The sequence below is a fragment of the Nipponia nippon genome, unplaced genomic scaffold, assembly GCF_047370975.1.
Source record: "Nipponia nippon isolate SJK-2023a ecotype South Korea unplaced genomic scaffold, ASM4737097v1 scaffold_5, whole genome shotgun sequence".
NCBI lineage: Eukaryota > Metazoa > Chordata > Aves > Pelecaniformes > Threskiornithidae > Nipponia > Nipponia nippon.
The window spans coordinates 33,686,855-33,708,051 of NW_028262369.1; the positions used below are offsets into that span (position 1 = coordinate 33,686,855).

At 41.1% G+C, this 21,197-nt stretch overlaps 2 protein-coding genes across 5 annotated transcripts in view; one reads left to right on the forward strand and one right to left on the reverse strand.

Annotated features, from left to right (window-relative positions):
• The window catches only part of ST6GALNAC5 (ST6 N-acetylgalactosaminide alpha-2,6-sialyltransferase 5), a 73,619-nt gene extending 60,274 nt beyond the window's left edge, over positions 1 to 13,345 (forward strand). The window contains exons 4-5 of one of the 2 annotated variants that reach the window (XM_087731859.1): positions 5,093 to 5,200; positions 11,835 to 13,345. In XM_087731859.1, coding sequence (XP_087587985.1) covers positions 5,093 to 5,200; positions 11,835 to 12,066 — 340 coding nt within the window. In that variant the 3' untranslated portion in view covers positions 12,067 to 13,345. The remainder of the gene's footprint in view (positions 1 to 5,092; positions 5,201 to 11,834) is intronic. The other variant, XM_087731860.1, reaches the window with a different exon arrangement.
• Positions 95 to 17,038, reverse strand: LOC148052124 (uncharacterized). 3 transcript variants are annotated; one of them, XM_087731862.1, is made up of 10 exons: positions 15,183 to 17,038; positions 12,033 to 12,149; positions 9,735 to 9,825; positions 8,297 to 8,543; positions 7,084 to 7,299; positions 6,639 to 6,785; positions 1,777 to 1,828; positions 1,218 to 1,412; positions 818 to 1,008; positions 95 to 598 (listed from the first exon to the last, which is right to left on the reverse strand). In XM_087731862.1, the coding sequence occupies exons 8-10, from the start codon at positions 1,331 to 1,333 to the stop codon at positions 399 to 401; spliced, it is 507 nt and encodes a 168-aa protein (XP_087587988.1). In that variant the 5' UTR covers positions 1,334 to 1,412; positions 1,777 to 1,828; positions 6,639 to 6,785; positions 7,084 to 7,299; positions 8,297 to 8,543; positions 9,735 to 9,825; positions 12,033 to 12,149; positions 15,183 to 17,038; the 3' UTR covers positions 95 to 398. The 3 variants fall into 3 exon arrangements, with proteins under 3 accessions (XP_087587988.1, XP_087587987.1, XP_087587989.1); XM_087731861.1 differs by having other exon boundaries at positions 1,218 to 1,828; positions 15,183 to 17,035; XM_087731863.1 differs by lacking the exons at positions 12,033 to 12,149; positions 15,183 to 17,038 and adding an exon at positions 10,038 to 10,303 and having other exon boundaries at positions 1,218 to 1,828.
• Positions 17,039 to 21,197: the final 4,159 nt, after the last annotated feature.

Genomic DNA, 21,197 nt, shown 5'->3' on the forward strand with positions numbered 1-21,197 from the left:
GTTTTTTTTACTGATTCTGAAAAATCAGAATGGATAGGTTATGTTTTCTTATAGAGGAAATGCCACCATTCAGTGAATTATAATAGCTGTTTATTGAATTTAAGCATTCTTGGAACATTGCAGCTGTAAAGCTTCTTGTAAAACAAATAAACATTAGTCATACATTAGGTGCTTCAGAACAGTTCATCTTGTATTTCCAACTGGGAGAAGGAAAGTTATTACCATAGTTACATCTTCATGAGACTGTTTATGACTTGTAGGCTAATCTTCAAATCAAATTTTTAATAAGTGACCCACTGCAGGACTTGAGCATTTTCACATATAATGTTTGAAAATGGGCATTTAAACCAAAGACTTCCTAGAAAGAAATACATTTCTTTTTAATGAACTCTCATTTTTTACTTATTAAATATGCTGCTTGTAAAACCGGAACAGGGTCCCCACGTAGGTACAAATGAAGAGGTAGGTTTATTGTGCAGTAACTCATGGTGAGATTTTCTAGCTTCACAAATACTATACATACGCACCAAAGCTTGGAGCTGGGCTTGATCCTCTTGTGGACAGGGAGGGCTCAAGAGCATGGACTTTGTTTTCTGGGCTGCATAACAAAGGCAGAACCAGTGTTAGAGGAAACTGCTGTATCCTCTTAGCAGATGGCGACTGTATCTTTGCTTTGCATTTCCTGCCTTTGTCTGCCACACCCCAGATGGTTTGCTTGCAGAGCTCTGTTCAGTTATAGTGGATCAAACTACATATCCAACTTCTTGATTGACTCACACTAACATGAGAGCGCACAGTAACTTGGTCAGTTTCTTACCATTAAGGGTCCTTTTCTCTTCATCCTCAAATCGGTGCTTGTGAGTCTCTGCCAGAGACTCTGCCTCTGCCAGAATGAGAAGGAAGGATAACAAGGGGAGATACCCTGCCAGTTCTGATGCGTTACTGTCTTTTCCAGCTTTCTGCACCCAGAGTAGAGCGAAGTGAGAAGGTGAATTAAGCATTTGAACCCTTCAAGAAAAGCGCAAAGGATTATTTGTATGCCCAGTATTTACAAAGGCATGAAAGTTAACAAAGCTGTAGATGCACTGTAACGTGAACCACCATCAGTGCTGAGGGTCAGACCCTGTACCCAAGCAATGCACACTGCCACCTCCTTTCCTGGATTACTCTTTCAGTGTGAGACCACACGCAGTCCCCAGTTTTGAGGAACAGTTTACCTCCTCTGCTTCAAGTCTGGCGAGTTCTGCCATGGGGAGCCAGGGTCCCAGTTCCTTTCCTGACACTTGCTGTGCAATTTCAGGCAAGCTGCTCTTTCTGGTTCTGCATCACCCATCCGGAGCAGGAGGCCTATAGCTGTGCATATGATGAGAGCATTTCTTCTTCTGCACAGGCACCAGGCTCAGTCTTGGCTCCTGAAATATTCTCAAGGCGTTTGAGACATTAATGACATTATAACAAGTTTATAGCGGACTCAGTCATGGGCACTGTGAACTCCCAGTGTGAATCAAGGGCACTTGGATGCTAGCAAAATCCAGCCTCCCGAAGAGGTCCTGTTGCTTTTAAGAAATTGCAGGCTCTGCTGTGTATGAACCGCTCCTTTAGAGGGCACATACAGCATACTTGAAGGACTATGAAGATTAAAACAGGAGATGAAAATAAATGAATAGGCAGCACAGAAAAAGAGAGGGAAGATGAAAAGAAACACGGGTAGGAAGGAATTTGTAAGGGAAGAAAATTTATGTAGCTGTGGGGGCAGGAGCAGAACATTGTACAGACCAGAATGTTGCTGTTCCCTGGGAGGTTTCTGCTGAGCTCTTGACATTAGTGCCTGCAAAAAACAAAGGAGGGAGAGAGAAGCCTGATTGCAAGGTTGCAATAATCAAACCGTTCATTTCTGTCTTGAAAACGATGAGAAAAAAAGTAATTGGATGTATTGTGCTTTTCAAAAAAAAGCTGATTTTGAAATGAAGGGAAACCTTCAGAAAACATTGCCAGTTAAATAGCATGGTGAATGACAAAGGCTGCAGAGCAATATACTTGGTATTATAAAGTAACTGTACTTGAAAATAACTTTATAATTGAATAAGGGTACATTAAGAAAATATGATTCAGAACCAATATTATAGTAATTAGATAAAGGAAGCATAAATGAAATAACTGCAGGAAGAGTATTTCCATAGAGATTATAAATGAGATTTTGGTGGAGCAGAAAGGCCTTTAATTGTAATTTAGTGTGCACTACAGAATTATCAGCACAGTGTGTTAGGTCATCGTATAAAAGAATATCTGATAATTTCCCCTAATAAGCACATGACAGTTCTTCATATTCTTTCATTACAGCTGATTAGGTATAAAAACAGTATTCTTTTGTTGGACTCTTGTTCAGATCTTTTATGAAAGGCAAGACACTGTAACCCTGTTTCTGTATTGCTGTCCTACAGACATGGTATTTAAAGAGGCCAAAGTGGTACTTGAGTAAGTTTTTATATCTTTATTTTGTTGTTTAGCTTTTAAGCTAGTTTATTTAAATTCAGTTATTCTGTTTATTGCAAACACTAAATTACAGCATAAGTGTGTGTAAGCAAAAGGAAAACTAACCCAGCAGACAGCCTAGCTAGGTTGCCTGACCTGTGCAAAGCCCAGCCACGTTGGTCATGGTCTAGATAGAACTGATCCCGCGGTTTTGGACTGTAAGGTCTTAGGCACCTAAAACGGTGGCCTTGTGCAAGCTCCAAAGCACTGCTAGCCTGAACATGTTCCTGAATTACCTAGCAATTCATCAGCTCAGAAACTCTCAAGTGGCAGGAAAGCAAATTTTTTAGGTTTTTCCCTAGCTTTCCCTTTCCTAACAATTTTGAGCCAAAAATTACTATTTACTGTTTTGTATTGTTGCAGCGCCTGAAGGCCTCTGCTGAGCTTATGACCCAGCTATGACATTGTGACAAATTGCACCACTAGCCCCCCCCCCCCCCCCAAGCTTAAGTGCAAATTCAGAAAATAAATAAGGCCCCATAATTGGAACTAATGAGTTGCTTAAATCACGTTATTCTCCAAATGCTTGCTTAGCTTGAAAGTCTGTATGTCAGGAGCAGTAAAAACGTACGTTTCAGGAGTTCATACATTACCAGCTGACCCACAAAGGATGGGACAAATTACCTAGGCTCCCCAGCATCCTTCAGGCATTTTTGGTTAAAGAATTCCTTTATGTTTAGAAGTGCCTTTTAAGCAGCCGGCATTGATACCACCACTTTTTTTTCCTTTGCAATAGTCTAATCACTGAGGAAACGGGAAACCTCAGTACAAGGCATTCCTCAATCTGACAGTGCTCAAAACATCTCCCTCCTACTGCCCTGTAGCTGACCTACTTGGAACCAACTTGTTCAGCATTAGCTTGGGCAGCTGCGTGGTGGGCTCTTGCCTGCTGAATCACCTGCTAGTGATTGCTGGCAGTTGCTTGCAGTGGCTGCTGTGGCTCCAGGTCCCAGCTTCCAGGACTGTTGTGTATTTTGCTGTTCACTGGGTAAACTGCAAAAGATGGCCTTGGAACTGGGGTCGGGACCTGGGATTCCCAGGTGACTGCTCTGATGAGAACCTCATGTTCTCTGCTGTGCTTTTCTTGGGGGTCACAAAATGTCGCAGGTGTCAGGCAGATGTAGGTGTGGTGGAATGGGGTTAATGTAGGTTCCGTATCGGTGCCATCTGACACAGCACACAAGCCATCCAAGAGCCTTCACTTGCTCTCACGGTGCCGCAGCTTTAGCAAGAGATTAAAGGAGAGCGAGTCACTGTGACAGGCTGTCATCAGAAATCTGAAGCCTTTTTGGGACACAGAGTACACAAGCTTGAACTTCTTCCTGCAGGACTTTTCTAGCTGAGTGAGCAGCCATTAGGGAGACCTGCTGTCTCCTTCTGTAACAGTATTTGAAAGGAGACCTTTGAGTGAACTTGTTTTCTCTGGAGCAAATACCCGACTATGTGCCTCCATTTCTAAGAGAGGTGCCTGACTTGGTCCTGTAGGGCTGCCTCTAAATATGCCTTTATGACACCTTTAAGACATGCTCCTCACTGGCATTTCCTTGACCCTCTCGTTCCAAGACTGCCAGCTCTCCCCAGGCATCGGGACAGTTCAGGAACTTAACACAGGACTGGGACTTCCAGTGCAACCAGTAACCATTACAGTACCCAGCTCTTACACACTGAACAGCAATGACAAACAAATGCTAGGAAGAGGAAACGTTACTGTTGTCATTTTGCAGATAAGACCCTGTGATACAGCAAAATTTAAGCACAGCTTGTAAATCTCTCATATCAGTGAGCAGTTACATGGAGATATCTCCTATTTTGCATAAATAATGCTGGGATCAGCTGTGCTGCTTTTTAAGATTTCTCCCAGCCTGCAGAGAAAGGAGCTGCCTTAGAGGGCTCCCTTGCAGCACTGTCATTCATATTCAAAGGTCCCACCAGGCCAGGATGGGACTTAGGGCAGGCAGAGGGGTAGGACCTAGGATGAAGGTTTCCCAGGCTGGCTAAGGGACAGGCATAGCTGCAGCTAACTAGAAGTTTTCTGCCAGCAGTCACAGTGGGCAGCTTGGAGCTTCTAGAAACCAAATCATGGATGGGGTGGGAGGAAAGATGGTTAGACCAAGCACTTGAGGCCCGGCCCCGCTCCAGCAGACAGGCTCCTCTGTATGCTGTGGGAGGCAGCATTTTAAGCAGCCCTCTTCATCCCCTGTGATGCGTCTTCCTGAGCACTTAGTGTCTAAGCTCCATTAGGGGACTATAGATGTATACTAGCAGAAGAATATAAATACAGGACATGAAGTTTCAGTCACTTAAGGTAAACTTACCAAAAGGTCAGCTAAATATTAACATTGCTGTGCCCAAAATTAATTACAGCAAAGGCAGTTTCTGCATAGATTAATCCACTGACAGAAGACACTAGCAAAATCATTAAAAGATGAATGAGCAAAGTAGTCTTGGTTGCCCAATTTTCATAACCTTTCACAAGAATGAAAAAAATGCCCAGAAATTGCTTCGGATAGCTCAAGAATCATTTGTCAGCCTAGCAACTTAATTATGTTTTTGCTTTCAGGAAGATATCCAACACTTGGCTTAGCACGGGCTGGTTCACAATGACTATCGCATTAGAGCTCTGTGACAGGATAAATGTTTATGGCATGGTGCCACCGGATTTCTGCAGGTAGGATTTATTTTGGAACCATTATTAGCCAACAAGGTTGAACGTTACAGATAAATATCTGAACCTTTAAATTTTTTTCTCTGCAACATGTCTTCAGTCCTCTTAAAGCAATTAATTAACATGTCCCAAGATCTGATTCTGAAAAGAACAAACAGCATTTAATTATGTTATATAAAATATTTAAAAAATTTGTTTGTAGTGTGGGAGAATTAATCCATCTTGTTGGTTTCTTTTAGTCTCTGAATATTTATCAGCTAAAAGTAATGCAATAATTGGCATGAAATTAATCTGAAGAAAGGAGTACTGGAAAACATTACTTTTAATTTGTTTTTAAAGTTTCCTCCCAGTTAATAGAGGAACGGAGTTCACAGTGACTAGTTTCTAAATTGAACTTTCTGCACAACTCAAATTAAGGTTGTTCTATCTCTGTTACATGAATCCCAATCTTCCAGTAAACCAGCTTCCTAAATAATCCCCACCAAAAAACACCCCCAGAATTCAGACCTGCAGAATAGATGATCAGTCCCGTAATCACCCATTTTGGTCATGGACGGGGGTGTGGGCCACAAGAGGTAGAAGCAGCACACAAGCTCTGTCAGTGGAAGCTATGTGACCCTTCCTTCTGTTTTATAAAGGAACAGCATGTGTACATTTTACGGCTACGCTGTGCCTCCAGCCGTATTCAGGACTCAGGCCCAAGGTGCTGATTAAGGTTTCCTCCTATGGATCAGTGATAGAGGGAAACAGTCTTCAGGACTTCTGGTGCTGGACTAAAATCATGTTAGCCACGTGATGCAAAGCACTGATCCAGTACAAATTCATACAAATTTGTTTTACATCAGCAATCTTTCTGCTGACTTAAGTATCACCTGTCCATCCATTACTAGGCCTAGCACTCTAGCCTTTCAGAAAAATGTGGTTATGTGCCCACACCTCGTCCTGATCCCATTTGCACTGTTAGGTGACCCCACAACACACAGAGCTGGTACTGGCAGCCTGGAACGATGGCATCAGTGTAACGTTTCATCACCTGCTCACGAACCCCTTTCATTAAGAAGTACTTGCTTCAATTCTCTCTTGCAAATGTAGTGATCTCACTGAAGTTTGGTTCATTGACTAATTCAAGATGCCTTTCAGGGGCAAGGGGAGCAAGGCTGCAGTGACAGGTTAGCTCATCTATCAAACAACAGGACTGCTTTGACTTTCTTCTGAGCACTGAAAAAGATCATTTGGGAATCTGCATTTGTCCTGGGCACACAGTAGAAATCCCTGAAGAAATTACAATATAAAATGTCAACGCTAAATTCCACTTTGTAAGAATTTCTACAAATGATAACAAAACACTGATGATAAACGCTGTGATGTACTGCCAGATTTCATCATGAATTCTCCAAGGAAAATAACAAACTAGATCAGATATTCCAGACAACATAAATACCTTCCACAGCACAGCATTTCAGTTCCCCTGTCATTTCAGCTGGCCAAGACGCACTTCTTCAGTTTCTGTAAGTGGCTGGTCTGTCTTACTCCAGAAGTAGCTGTATTCCAGTGGCACATGGAAGTAATTCTTAAATAAACTGATGATCTAAAAATAGAGAAGACGGCAATTCACTGTAAAGCAATGGTCAAACCTAACTTTTCAGGCAAAGTAAGGTTAGTTTAGATACATATACTCAATTAAAAAAAAAAACAAACCTGTTTTTAAGAGAGGTTAAAATTGTCTCTGAGACCGTATGAAAGGCTTTCATAGAATTGATAGACTGAAATCAAATGGATATAATATTATATTATAACACAAGAAAGGCTGTAATCAGTCCTACCATTGATAGATGTAATAAAGCTTACAGCCTGCATAAAAAATCTTAACATAAAGGTACACTCACCTGGTCATAAAGAGGGAAAAGGTCATTTCTTAATCAAAAGAATATAAAGTGTCTTTACTTCAGGTTTATTCCCCAGACGATGAAGAGGAAAACTGTAGGTGCCATGCCTGGAAGAAGCTATCCATGAAGATATATGAAAGGAACCTCTTGCTGTAAATACACTTAACCTTCTTAGTTTGCTCTTCAGCCACTCATGAGGAAGTTAAACAGTGCTTCCTTGCAAAGAAATAAGACAAAAAAATAGAATAGCAGAAATAAAGAAATATTCTGTAATTTTAAGCCATATTTCCTGGTTTTCAGTCAGACAAAATACAAAACTACCATTTAAAAAAGAAAAACAAAAAACCAAACAACAGAAAACCCTACGCTACCTCATCTGTGTGCGAGATAGTATAGGTACTTTAGTTGCTGTGCAACTAAAGAATCACTAAGATTAAAAAAAAACCAAACCAAAACAAAACCCAAACAACTCTTATTTCTATTCAGAGTTAATATCACCAAATTTACAACTTCAGCAGATACCCATTATTTTTTAAGTATTAATTTGTGGAGTAAGTAATGAGTGTGGGTGATCACTGTCATGGAACTAAATGAGTATCACATCTGTACTGTGAAGGACATCTCAAAGGTATCATGAATATCATACTGTTGATTCTGCTACAAATTATTAGCTTAAGATCATTAACCAAATTGCTTCCCACCCATGCAGGAAAAATAGTCTACTGAAGGAGTCTGGAGTACAGACTAAAAGATTTGTCACTATTAATTGCAACAACGTGTTTTAGATTCGTTTCTATTTACTTTCACTGCACATTGATTTTTATAGCTGAACTGGAATTGGTGACCGGATTATTATAAATTTCTAGTGCTTTACAGCAAAGCTATATGTAATATTGAATCCCTTTACTTTGCTACAGATTTATGCTGTAGTAAGGGTTAATGGCTTTGATATTGCTCTCATGCTGTTAAATACATCTGACTTGCACAGTCTAGAATAAGATGAAAGCTCGTGCTTCCATGCACATTGCAAAGATTTTGGAGAGCGTGTGCACCTCTCACTCTTTTGTCACAAGAAAGACAAGCCATCTTGCTGTATTTTTCCAGTGCCCAGGGATCCAAGCCTAGCCTCTGCTGGAGCAAACTACCACCCCAGATGGGAAGCGTTTCCCTCTCTGAGCTCCCGTTGGCAGCCTGCCATACGCACAGGATTCACTCCTGAACTGGGATGTCAAGGATTTTCCTCTTGCGTCCCCGCATCAGCAGCAGGATTGTGGGGCACAGATAGCACCGCAGCTCCTGAAGGCACTGCAGTGCTGCTGCTTTTCTTTGTGGCTGCTCAGCAGCATCGGTGGGAAGGACGCAGACGAGCCTTAACGCAGTTTGTAGTAACTCCAGTCCCTGTCCGTTGGAGTCTTGGCACCAGCGAGAAGCTGGTTCCTTGCAAATATCTCTGGGTACTCCTGCACACAAGGAAAACTCAGGGTGTTAGTGAGAAGAGCCCTCTTTAACCCCCCCTCCTCTTCATGGGCCTTCTGGAACTCACAGAAACTTAAAGCTTAATTCTAAGCCTTATTTTAACTAATATTAATAATTTTTGCTCCAATTATGGAGCCAGATCATTTTCCTATAAGAATCCTCATCTGACTGCCAGGCCATTTCCCATCTGTGATAATTTGCCTGAAAATTGGCATTTGAAATCCTTTAATTTATTCCTTTGGGTACAGCTTTTAAATCTAGTGTTTTCTTACCTCCCTCTCTCCACTTTCAATGGCTTTAAATCAAGTGCAAAGAAGGAGTTGTTGCTAGTTACATTTCCTAGGGCTTACGAGGGGCTTGATGGAAGAAGGGGTAGTCACAGGATTGTAAACTGTATGGCCCTTTGGTCCATACACCTGGATCTCACCTCATTACCTTAATAACAAAATGCGTAAGTGGTTTGGAAAACAGGGCTAGTATGGAGGGCAAAGAAATGGGATCCTGGGAATAGAAGGCAAAAAATTATCCAGAATCCTCAATGTCCTGGCACAGCACCTTGCCCATCACTCAACATGTTAATGACACTTTATTCACCCTTCAAAATACGCATTATTTTACAAAGCGTGTGAGCACATAGAGTTTTAGTGGGCTGATTTAACAACAGCTCTTCATTGGTAAAGGAAGAGATTGACCAGAACGTGATACGGGATGGTCTTGGTTTTCTGCCTTGTTTCTTTTGAGGCAAACGCCGTTTGCTGTATTTTCAACTTTCACTGTGGGTGGATACCATCTGTGGGAAAATGTGCACTGAAGTGGCAAACAGCAGATGACTGACATTGGGTACGAGCAGGGACACGGCTGCTGTGCTGGCAGGCTATTAGGCAGGAAGTCGCGTCTCTTTTGCAGAGGAACTTTCCTAGATTCCTCCCAGCTGTGATATTAATAGGCATGCAAAGACTGACAAAATACTGATTAATGTCCAGTATCAGTCAGTGATAAAACAGCATCTGTTTTAATGTTAATAAATGAGGTGGCAAGCAATTTCCGTATAGAAATTACTCATGCATTTCATTTGCTGGTGACACAAGCTAATTGCAGAGTTAAAAGATAACACACTGCAGTTAATTTGGGTTATGGTGTAGTTACTCAAGCCAGAGTTCAAATCCAAACCTTACCAGCATGCCATCTAGGGGAATCCAGAACTCCCGCAAAAGGAGAAAGACTTCAGGCAAAATGTCCTTGGTACCCCACTGCCTTTCAGAGTTCCTAAATCCAAAATAAAACATTGGGAATTTAGCCTCAAAGCCTCAGTCAGTTGCAGAGTAGTCTTGAAGAGATCTAAAGCCACCAGCGTTTTCATTTTTGCATTGAATTCACCTCCAGTTCAGCCAGTAGACCCACACACAAGCCTTGACAGCACCCATCAGGGGATGCCTGAACCCAACAGGGTGCCCAGACTGCGCTCCTCTGCCTCTCACCTGCCAGGCCCTGCACAGCGGGGGTTTCTGGACTGTTTCTGATGGGACGCTGCACAGAATATAGTGACCTGTTACAGCCTGGAGCTAAGGGCATCCACTTAGGGTACTCTGATGTTAGCTTCAGAGCCTTTGATGTAATGCAGAATCCCTGTCTTCAAAAGGGAAATCAGTTGCTAAAATATTCAGTGGCAGAATACCAATAACATAAGAGATAAAGCACTTACTGGGAGGTACAGGCTTCAAAATGTTGCTTCAAAGAGGTAACAGAGGAGTGTAACCCTAGGTAAATACTAAGTTAGCAGAGTGAGGGAGGAGAAAGAAGGCCCACTATCAGACCTTCTCTCCTTCCTCTTTGTCTGATCCACCTACCCCCTGTACCTGTATACTGTGGGGTTTGTGTGGAGAAAATTAAAAAATGACCAGCATTCTTACAGATCCTCTGTGAGAAATCCGATTCCAGTTATCACCATCATCCATTGCTAATTTCAGCGTACAGCAAAGGAACAGGGAAGAGACATACAGCAATTAATTTCCTGCTTTTTGCTCTTCCAGTTTGTGTTCTGCAAGCCCAGCTCAGGCCTTCATTAAAAAGGGGTGGGGTAGCAGAGGGAGGATCCCAGCCAAATCTACCCGGCGGTATCGGGGCAGCAGCCCTGCAGGCTCTTTGCAGTGCTGGGCCCTGAGCAGTTACCGTACTTCCACTGTGACTGCATTTGTTCAAAGTCTGTTGGAGATATGATTTCAACTTTACTAATCCTAACTTTAAAGCAGTAAATATCCACCAAGCAATATAGGTTTACCCTCGAGAACACAAGAGTAAAATCCAGCTTCAGTGTAGAAAGGAAGAGCAGTCTAAACGAGAGGCAGAGGCCTACTTGTTTAGTAGGTCTTAAGAAAAAATAAATCACATTAAAATGTATCCTTTTAGATTTACAGTAACCATACAAATGATTCACTTAAGAGATAATAAGAGGTCCAGTGTATCAAAAAATTATGTGAAAAATTAATTGAAGATTGAGATCTAAATATAGCTAATTGTAGCTAAAAAAAAAAAAGTATTACATTTCAATATGAAGGGTATTTTTTATATTACAGATGTTTTCTGTAGGTGAGATATTAAAGGATTTCTTTTTGCTCTCTTATGTATTCCAGTGAGAATACATACAGTAAATTTAGAACCCCTCATTCTAGAAATGTAATTTTATTGTTATTCTGGTCTTGTAAGATTGATCACCATGTTGTGTGACCAGGAAGCCAGACTGATTGAATTAAAACGTTAATCTAAGGTACAAATGGAAAGCAGCAGCAATATCATACATTACTACTGCATATACAATATGGATAATGGTAAAATAAGAAAAATTAGAGAATTGCGTAGGTGACATCAGCTATCTTCCCTATCCCCTCTATCTTCCCCTTCCCTTTCTTCCCCTAGTTCAGTAAACACCTCTGCAAGGCTTTTTACAAACCACAATCTAGATATAAATCTCTTCTAAGCAGTTTGCTTCAAATTTCAGAGTAGTAACGCAGCCCTGCAGCACTCTCCCTTGTTTTTGAGCTACTGCTGTCCTTTATTTAACTGGGAGGAGGGGATTAAAGGAGAGCAACAGAAAGGAAAGAAAACACCTTTGCCCCATTCTAATGTATTAAGTATGCAAGAAAAATACAGCTACCTAGAAATTTGGTTTAACTGGGAGAAAAAGTGGATTTGAGCCCATCAGCTTATTAAAGATAGCATCTTTTCAATCGGTAAAAAAAGAACATCTTGGGCTTCCATCTATTTTCTTTCTTCCACAGGGATCCTAATCATCTTTCAGTACCTTATCATTATTATGAACCTTTGGGACCTGATGAATGCACAATGTACATTTCACACGAGCGGGGACGAAAGGGCAGTCATCATCGTTTCATCACAGAGAAACGAGTGTTTGAGAACTGGGCACGGACATTCAATATTCACTTTTTCCAACCAGACTGGAAACCAGAACCACTCACTGTAAATCACCCCGAGATTAAACCGGTGGTCTGAGGGATGAACGCGCAAGACCGCAATCACAGTCACCCACTGTGTCAGCCTTCGGGGTGTCGGACCTCCTGGGACAGCAAGGCAACCTAGAGGAGAAGGGTACCAGGACTTGCAGCTGACAGCAACAGTCAGGAAGTTATGATGAAGGAGCAGAGCCTATCGAGTACTTTCTGTCGAACCGTGTATTAATCCAGTATCTAGCCTCTTTTGGCCATCTGACTTCCTGTATGTGTACGTGATTTGTGAAAAACAGCTTGAGTATCATTAACGGGATGGTTAATTCATTATGGTTTTTTAAAGTACGATGCCACTGAATTTTCATAGTGAAAACTTACGGTATTTATTTAATGGAGGTTTTTATGCAACCTAGGCCAGTATTTTTCTAATTCACAGTTACGTGGTTGTTTATCTTTCATGATCTTTCAAATCCAAAATGAATATTGCTGATGGTTTGAAAGGCCTAGCTTTTTATTTATAAAATTTGTTTGAAAAATATGATTCTATATAGCATGTAATTAATATTTGATCTGGAAATGTTGCATTTCTTTTAAAAATTTTCAGCTCTGTTCCAGCCTAAAGCCTTTAACAGCAAGAATGGTCCCATGTGCAGATCTAGCTAACTTTACATTCTGACATCTCATGTTAATATGAAAACAGTAGTGAAAATTCTGTTTGATATTAATGTGCATTTGCTGCTGTGCTATCAAGCTGCTGTTTTTTAATTAGGGGTGGGAGGAAGGAGGGCAAAGTTTATCCAAAAAAATTACTGTCTATAGCAGCATGCTTTCAATGACGAAGAGACCAGCTAAGGCTGGAGGGGTTCTGTTCTGTTTTGCCTCTTGCAGTCCTGCAAGAGGCTGACGGAGGAACCCTCCTGAGGCAACAGACTACAAACCAGGCAACAATGGCTTGAAACAACATGACCAAATTTCTGAAATCAAGAAGTTACACTACCAGGTACTACAATACCAGCCATACTAGCCAAAAAGATTGCAACACTGCGCCTGCAAAAATCTCTGCCTTCCACTGTTCCAAGATCATCGCTGATCGCGGAGATCCTGGATCGCACTGAAGTTGGGATGTGAAGAGAGTGCCATGGGTACAAAATTGTCCTCTTGAAAAGAGCAAAGTTGCACTTGGCAGTTTTTTCGTGAAGTACATGTGCATGGCGAGTCCCTGCAAACCAAGGGGACGGACAATGCTAGTGCTGTATGTGGAACCTCACAGTGTGAATTACTGGGTTACATTTGGCTTGTGAATAAATAAGATTTCAGTTACAGTATTATTTTTCCTTTTGCCTCACAAATATTAAATCTCTAATTTCTCCGAAGTAATCAGTAGGAGTAATTATTGTATGAAGCATTATACCTCAGGTGACAAAAGGTGTCCCTCATTAGACAAATACTGAAGCTAGAACAAAGATACTACCTTATAACATCTAAATCCAAGAAGGTGAACCTCAGAGGCGATACGTAGAACCGGGACCAAACTCACTATCATTTAAACCCAGTTATAACCCACAGGGTTCCTCTTTCCAAACCCGGACAGCAATAGCTGCAGCTGCCCTACAGGTACCCCGAATCTCTGGGGACAAAGTGAACTGCCCTGTCAGGGGCAAAACCGTGTTACCCTTGTAACACTGCCTGGACCCGAGCAGCAGGCCGCCAAGAGCCATCCTCCTTGCCGCAGCCCTCCCCGCTATCAAAGAGCAAGAAACTATAACCTGTTTTGCCTTCAGAGTTCCCTTGTGGTCTTCCTGGCAGACGCCACTCGGCATACAAACTGAATGCAAAGCTCTACTACTGCCAGTTGCTTGTAACCTGTCTCTTGTCAGCTGGTGTTTAACCCTCCCTCTTTCACTGACCGAGTTTTATTCCTTCCACTTGATTTCACAACATTCGACAAAAAAACAGAATGGATTTTGAACTAATGGTAATTTGAACATCCCTTTCAGCATGTGTACTGGGGCGTGTATCCAGCATATGTTGCTCAAATTGATGAACTCTGTCAAATTGATTCACTGATTATTTCTAATGTGACTGCAAGAGATGGCACAGATCACAGGAGGTCCTCTGATGCCACCATCCTTTTGTTATTTTATTAGTGACATAATTATAAAAAGATCTTGCCGTTCTAAAATAGAGCTCTTCGGTTTTCCATTAATCGAGGGCTGCAGGATGTGTATGCTAAATGCTTAGTTATGCTATTGTTAAAAACAGATAATTTTAAAATAAATTACACTGATCTACTTCAAGTATTCAGTAGAAACACGGGGACTTGCCAGACTCGGTTGTGCTCCACATGCTTGTTTCCCTTCTGCGAGACTGGTCAATACCAAGTAGATCAGATGAAGCGTTAAGAATGTGAAGACGAAACATGGGCTAACCTGACATTAGATCTCCTAACAGAGTGAAGCTAAGGAGTGTAAACGTTCCTTCTTCAGTTTCTGTTAATAACAACTATGTGTTCTTGTTACCCTTGTATACATCCAGTCTTTTAAACAAAACAAACCCCAAACTCACTTTCGTCACATCAGCGTCCTGTGGCATTTCAGCAGTTCCCCCATCTAATTACCAAAAGCGTGAAGGGGTGTTGCCTAGGAGTAAGTCACACCTATATATATAAAACTCACTGCAAAAGGAATTTGATGGACCCAAGGAGACAGCAAGTTTTAAATAGGATTGATCGCACAGATTTATGTGGAATATAAATCCAGTCCAAAAAGTGTCAGTTATAAGAGTGCAAAAGAAATGTAAATAATTTTCAAAGCGCTGCAATTTTAAGTTACAAATTACTGATGTATTTTTCTACAAAAGCACAATTTTTGAACCACAGCATATCCTGCTACATTTCAGCCTGAAGTAAGGTTTTATGGCCTAGTTATAAAACAAACAGATTTATGATCGAAAATGCTGTCAGACCAGAGATAAGTAGTACAGACTAGGCGCTGCTGCTGTTCTCTGGTTTATGCTGTCATCTTACGCTCTTCACTATAATTTGATCGATTCATGATCTTCAGCGCGCATCATTTCACATATTAAAAACTGTTGCAAAACAGTGTTTACAGACATCAGCAGTTTTAAGATCTACGTTACTTTAGTTCTGAGCTCTTTGCGTACCTTATGCTTCTATGCTTGGCTTCATCAGAGTAGCTATTTTTCATCTCGAAGAACCGTAGCTCTTATGCCGGGATATGTGCAACTGGAATTGAGAATGATAGAGAAAACATCTCTGCAACTGAGAACAGAAAAATACGACCGCTGGTTTCCGTTATTTTGGCACAACGGTTGCAAGATGCCCAGCTAACAGCGCCACGGTACAAAGCAAAAACATGATGCACTTTGAGAAAACCTTCCTTGCAAAGCGTTAAAGCACCTCAGAAAGACAAGTTAATACTGTTTATGCCTGGGTAAGGAAACTGAGGAAAGGGGAGGTTAAGAAACTTCCCAAGACCAAGTTACAGCCTTAGCACTAGATTTTAGAAGAGAGTCAGGTCTGCTGACAGCTACTCCTGGCTCTAGCCAGCAGAACACACAACGCCAATTTAATATATAATATATACATACACACAAATAGGAGAGTAAAGTGATGAAATTCTGCAGGGGGTGCTTACCTGGCTCTTGTGTCCTACAGTATTTCTGAGGCAAACTTCATAGGAAACTAAGTGATTCTTACACAAAATAGCTCTAAGGAGGCAAGGACACAATAATATAAAAATAGCTGGAAAAACATTGGGGGGGTGGGGAATCTAAAGAGTAAGGAATAAAACGTGGGGTTTTTTTATAGCTAGCTCGCTACATTCCCCTGGAAAATGAAGATCAAAGTCAGGCTGGAGCTGACAGAGTGGAAAGTTGTGGCTCAATAGCAATGGCTGTCCTGCAGAAGTTTCTTTTCAATATTCTACGAATCTATCACATGCCACAAAAACTCTTTGAAAAATTCTGATAATCCCCTCTGACTAATCAAAGTTAATTATTTTATTTGATGCAAGGAGATGTAATATTTAGTTCAATTAAAAAACCTAGCCTAGGAATAAAAAAAAAAAACCAACCAAACAAACAGTGAAAAAGTACTTGTAAGACAACAAAATGTAGTGCACAAGAGAAGAAAGTACAGAAACCTTGCAGGTATCAGTACTTCACCTTCCCTGGTGCATCAGTTAATACTGATCACTTTGAGTTTCCAGCTGCCTCCTGCAAGCACACCTTACATATCACAAGTATAAGATTTTATAAGGAGAAAGGAGGAGAAGAAAAAAAAATTCAGGACAATCTCCGTTTAAAAAAAACGCTAGGAAATATGAAAGGACAAGAGTGTAAGACAGCAAGAAATTTCTCCGTACTGAAGCAGGAAAGTATAAAACTCAAAGGATGTTTTATAAAATGGCTGTAAAGTGGCTCTGCTTATGCTAAATACCATTAAAACCACTAGATTGTTAAATGTTTTCTACACTGAAAATTACAACAAAACATGAAATGTCAAATGATACCCTTTGACTGCCGTGAGGATGGAGTTTCAGTATCACAGTGGAAACAAAGATGGTGACTTTTATCACGGGTGACTGACTGTAAAACAGGCTCGACGACAAATGCAGACGTGCAGAAGGAGGCCGTGAAGCAGCACCTCCTTCCCTTCTGTGGCACCCTCCCGGGGGTGCCAGCACGAGAGCGCACAGCTGTCGCAGGACACACTCTTGCACTGCCAGCAGAAAAGGGAGACGTTTCCTTGTGTCGTCTGTCGTTGAACACCAGACCGAGCCAGAGGAACTACTCGGCAGATGATCAACATACAGTGTCCCTTGTTCACCGTGGAGTACTTTGACCAGGAGTTGTCAGGAAGACAGAAAAGACAGGAAACTACGGACAAGCAACCCCAGGAACCCAGACAAATGGATGGAAAACTGTAACAAAGAACAGAATTAGCAGTCAGAAAGAAGATACACTGGCTAAGATGTAATGCAGCTTCTGTAAGGAAAGTCATGCCTTGCAAGTCTGTTTAGAGTTCTTCAAAGTCCTCTGAAGGAAAGTGTCTCCCAAAGGACTTCCAAAGAAGCTACGGTACCTTGAGATAAAAGAGAAGATCCTCACCTACAGAACCCATCTGAACATAGGAAATAAAGGCTAAGAGGATACATCATCAGCTTAAGGGTACAAGCAGAATTCCACAGGAAAACGTCACAATGTATTTTCTCTGCTTTTCTGTACTCTTCCCTTGGCATCTACCCATAGGTCACTCCTAGGCACAGGATACAGGGGCTAGACTTTGTCTAAATAAATAGATAGAAAGATAGATAGATAGATAGATAGATAAAAAAATATGAAGAAAAATCTTTTATCTAGTGAACATCACCTTGTACACGAAAGCCCAGTTACAGCCTTGCTACACTCAAAACGCGCCAGGCAGCCACAAGATCTAACAACAGTAACTGCATTCTCATTCTACTGAAAGCAATATGAAATCATCTAGCTCAGATGGAGAGCAAGGCTGGACCCTTTTCAACAGCCAAGGAAAGTCATCTTAACAATTTGGTTTCTCAGAACAGATTGATCTCCTTTAGGAGATGCCTAGTGATATTTAAATCTGTCAGCTTCTTTACTCAACCCAGACAACTGTTAAGATAGCTTTTAGGACACTAGATACTTCCCAAGGTACAGGGAAGATAAAGGGAATAATGCCTATTTAGCAAGGTGTAAGGTTTTAGGACTTTGCTGACTTCCCTTTGGCTCTCAGATCAGTTGGAGCCTATTAGTTAGGATCCAGACGTACAACATGGTATGAGTCTGTTAATAGCAAAGCGAAGGAAACTCTGAAGGGAACCGTTTGGTGTGGCTGAGTTTAAGGCAAGAGCTTAGGTTAGGTTTGTATTTTAACAAAAAAGGCAAAAGAAGTGAACAGTTTATACCCTGTGAGGATATGCTTCCCCCCATGGCATCCTTGCTGTAACCAAGCTGCACACAATGCCAAAATGGAAAGAGGTTACTGGTATTCAGTGGGACTGTTCATCTGTGTTGGACAAAACTGAAACATTTCCCACTACAGCATATATATATATATATTTTTAATATGGCTATACATCTGTAGACGAGCATTACACGAAACACTAAAAAGCTATTCCTCGTCAGTCCATTGCAAACGATATTGCAGAGAAGGAGCAGCTATACAGAAACAAGCAACAAAAGCAAGTGCAGAAAACCTTCTATGCACACACACAAAAAAAAAACATGCAAAGATAGGGACTACTGCAAAGAAGGGCATGTAAAAGACCTGTACGAAATACAAACCTACATTGCAATGATATACTGATGGCCCCATTTGCCATTCCACTTGCACTATAAAGATGAAGTCAGGGGACCCTAAAACCATCACAATTTTGAGCCATAATATTTTGAGCTACAAACTTAATCTGAACAGGAAAAGCAGTACAGAAAAAGTAACTTAACAAAAACCAAACAGCGGTATCTAATGCTTAGTGATGCTCTTCATTGGCAACTATCAAAGCATTTGACAAAGGAAGTAAGCACCATTATACTGGAACTGGGTATAAAGGACCGAGGCTAAGCTTAAAATACCCACTACGTGCAAAACCAGTGGACCTAGCCAAGCATTTAATATATGACAGCATTATTCCAGCAAGTCCTTTTGCAGGCAAGAAAGGAAATACATTTGCTATTTCAGATTAGTCAACTTTGACACAGGGACTAGCATGACATGCCATGAATCTCCGAAATAAACCACAGCCCGTTTGCCTGGTGCCTACAGAGCTGTGTCACCACAGCTACGCAGTGGTCAGCAGTGGGAAATGAAGTCACTTCATAAGAAATAGCATCTATGCTAGAGCTTTGCCAGCAGTGCTCTTACACTATCAAAACAGTCTGTTTCTGGTACAGCTTGGTTTGTTCCATGGATTGCTGTCAACAATGCCGCCAAAATAACTTCTGCTGATACAATTCGCATCTCTAGTAAGCCTGGTGGCCGGAGCAGCAAAACTGGCTCAGTTTTGGACAAGGCTTCAGTGTTCTTTGTGCATATACATTAAAAGAAAGAAAGAAAAACAACAAAAAAAAGGTTAAATCTAAGATTTGCATGGGGAAGAAGACACGGCACAAACATTAATAGATGTACATCTTCATAAACTTTGCACTGAAACCTTAAACGCTATCAATTTCATCACTAAATTAGGCAGAAATCTTCATTAAGGGAGAAAAACTAACTCATTTTAAAGAACTTGCAAGTGAAATCAGTGCTATGAAATGCTGATTTCGGAGTATGTTATGCAGCATATTCAAGTTTTCATCAGAAAACACCAACGCTTTCAAGATGCATTTCCCTACAGCATATTATTTTTAAAAGCTCACTGAAAGAGGGAAAGCAGAAATAATACAGAGTGCACACAGCAGAGAATATTATCTTCCATGAGAAACACATTGCCTCTTTTTTTTTTAATTTGTCTTTCACCACTTAAAAAATGCAAAAGCTATTATGCTCATTATTATACAGAAGTGTTGAAGTGATGGTTGAGAAGACACTTTCATTATATACGCTGCTATTTTCTGTAGTTTATAACTTTATGGGTAGATCAGTCTCGTGGGTGAAATGTTTTATGCTTGTCCTCGGTCCAAAGGTGAATTAGTCTGGAAGCACGATAAAATTCTACCAGGTCACACACAGCTCCGTGACACAGACAGAGCTGGAAGAGCTGTACACAGGGACGCTGAGTTTTCTGACGCCCCCAATCTTTGTCCCCAAATTGTACCACATACAAAGGCTGTCATCTTTCCAAACGCTGCAGACTCCGTGAAATACACCATTCCCACTTTGTAAATTGCCTTCCACTTCATCTATTTTTATCAAGTCCAAATAATCCTGAACTTGTAGTTTTTCAGTTCACAACACAACAAAGTACTGGATAAAGTCTAACCATTTACCAGCAACTGGCAGCATCTCATTTCCCCATCTATGTTGAAGGGGTAATTAGCTCAGTTTTTGGAAGTCTTCAGATCAGAAACTTCTTTTTATTCCTTCCCTCTAAGCATCCATCAAAGAAGAGAAAGAAGCTCTCAAGCTTCAAAAAAAACCCCGAATGACATGCTGTTGGTATCAGGACTGCCAGGACTGCAGACTTCGCTTGTCTGCCTCAGTGGGACAGTTAAGTCCTTCAAATCTCTCTTACATGTTGGGGAATACAGTGCAACACCTGCCCGTCCTCATCACTTTGCAAATCCTCTCCACCCGTGATAAATTCACAGCGGAATCTGGTCTTTGCTCCTTCACAAATCGCTGATGTAATACTACGTGCAACTCAGCCCTGCTTTAGTACGCAATGATGCCCATCTGAAGGCACATTTGACCACGAGATCCATTCAATTCCAGTACGTTTCGTGGATGTGGTACCAGAGAATGGAAATCTCTGACTGCTGAAACAAGAGATGGAAATGGGCTCAATTTGCAGACACTCAGCAACAGAATTGGAACCAGATTACATTTGCTTTCCTGGAGTCAATAATGGAGACCAGCTTTTAGGGGGGAAAAAAACCACCACCACAAAAAGAATTCTCCACTCTCTAGAAGAGATACACTGTCGCTAATGGTATTTGTGAAGATACTTTTGAACGGTCTATGATCTTTGCTTATGCTAAGACGACAGCATTTCATGGTGATATTCACATAAATATAAAAAGATTTAGCTGGCATAGACCAATGAAACGCTGATGGCCTTATCACTACTCAGGCTTCTTCCTCCACTGATTTTTGTGGGAATCTCACTTTTCAGTCTGTTACAGAAGTGTAGCTTAGAGTCATGCATTTGTGTAAACATTTGGGCATGGTCATACCAAACGGCGTTCTCAAATGTATCCAGCATTTCATAGCCAGTTCGGAAATCAAATGAAGTGCAGAGACACGAGAGAATGCGTATGTGAGTAAAAACCTACTGTCAACTTACCATTTCTTCAGTTCAATAATAGTAACGCAATTTCAACGTGATCCCGAAAGAGAGCTGAAAAACTGAAATCAAACAACTTATATTTTTATCATCCATGAGTATTCTAAACGTCTATGAAACCCACTGCAAGACCTGTCAATGCAGTTACACAGTACAGAGTGCAGACACGAACGTACAAAATTCTACAAGCATG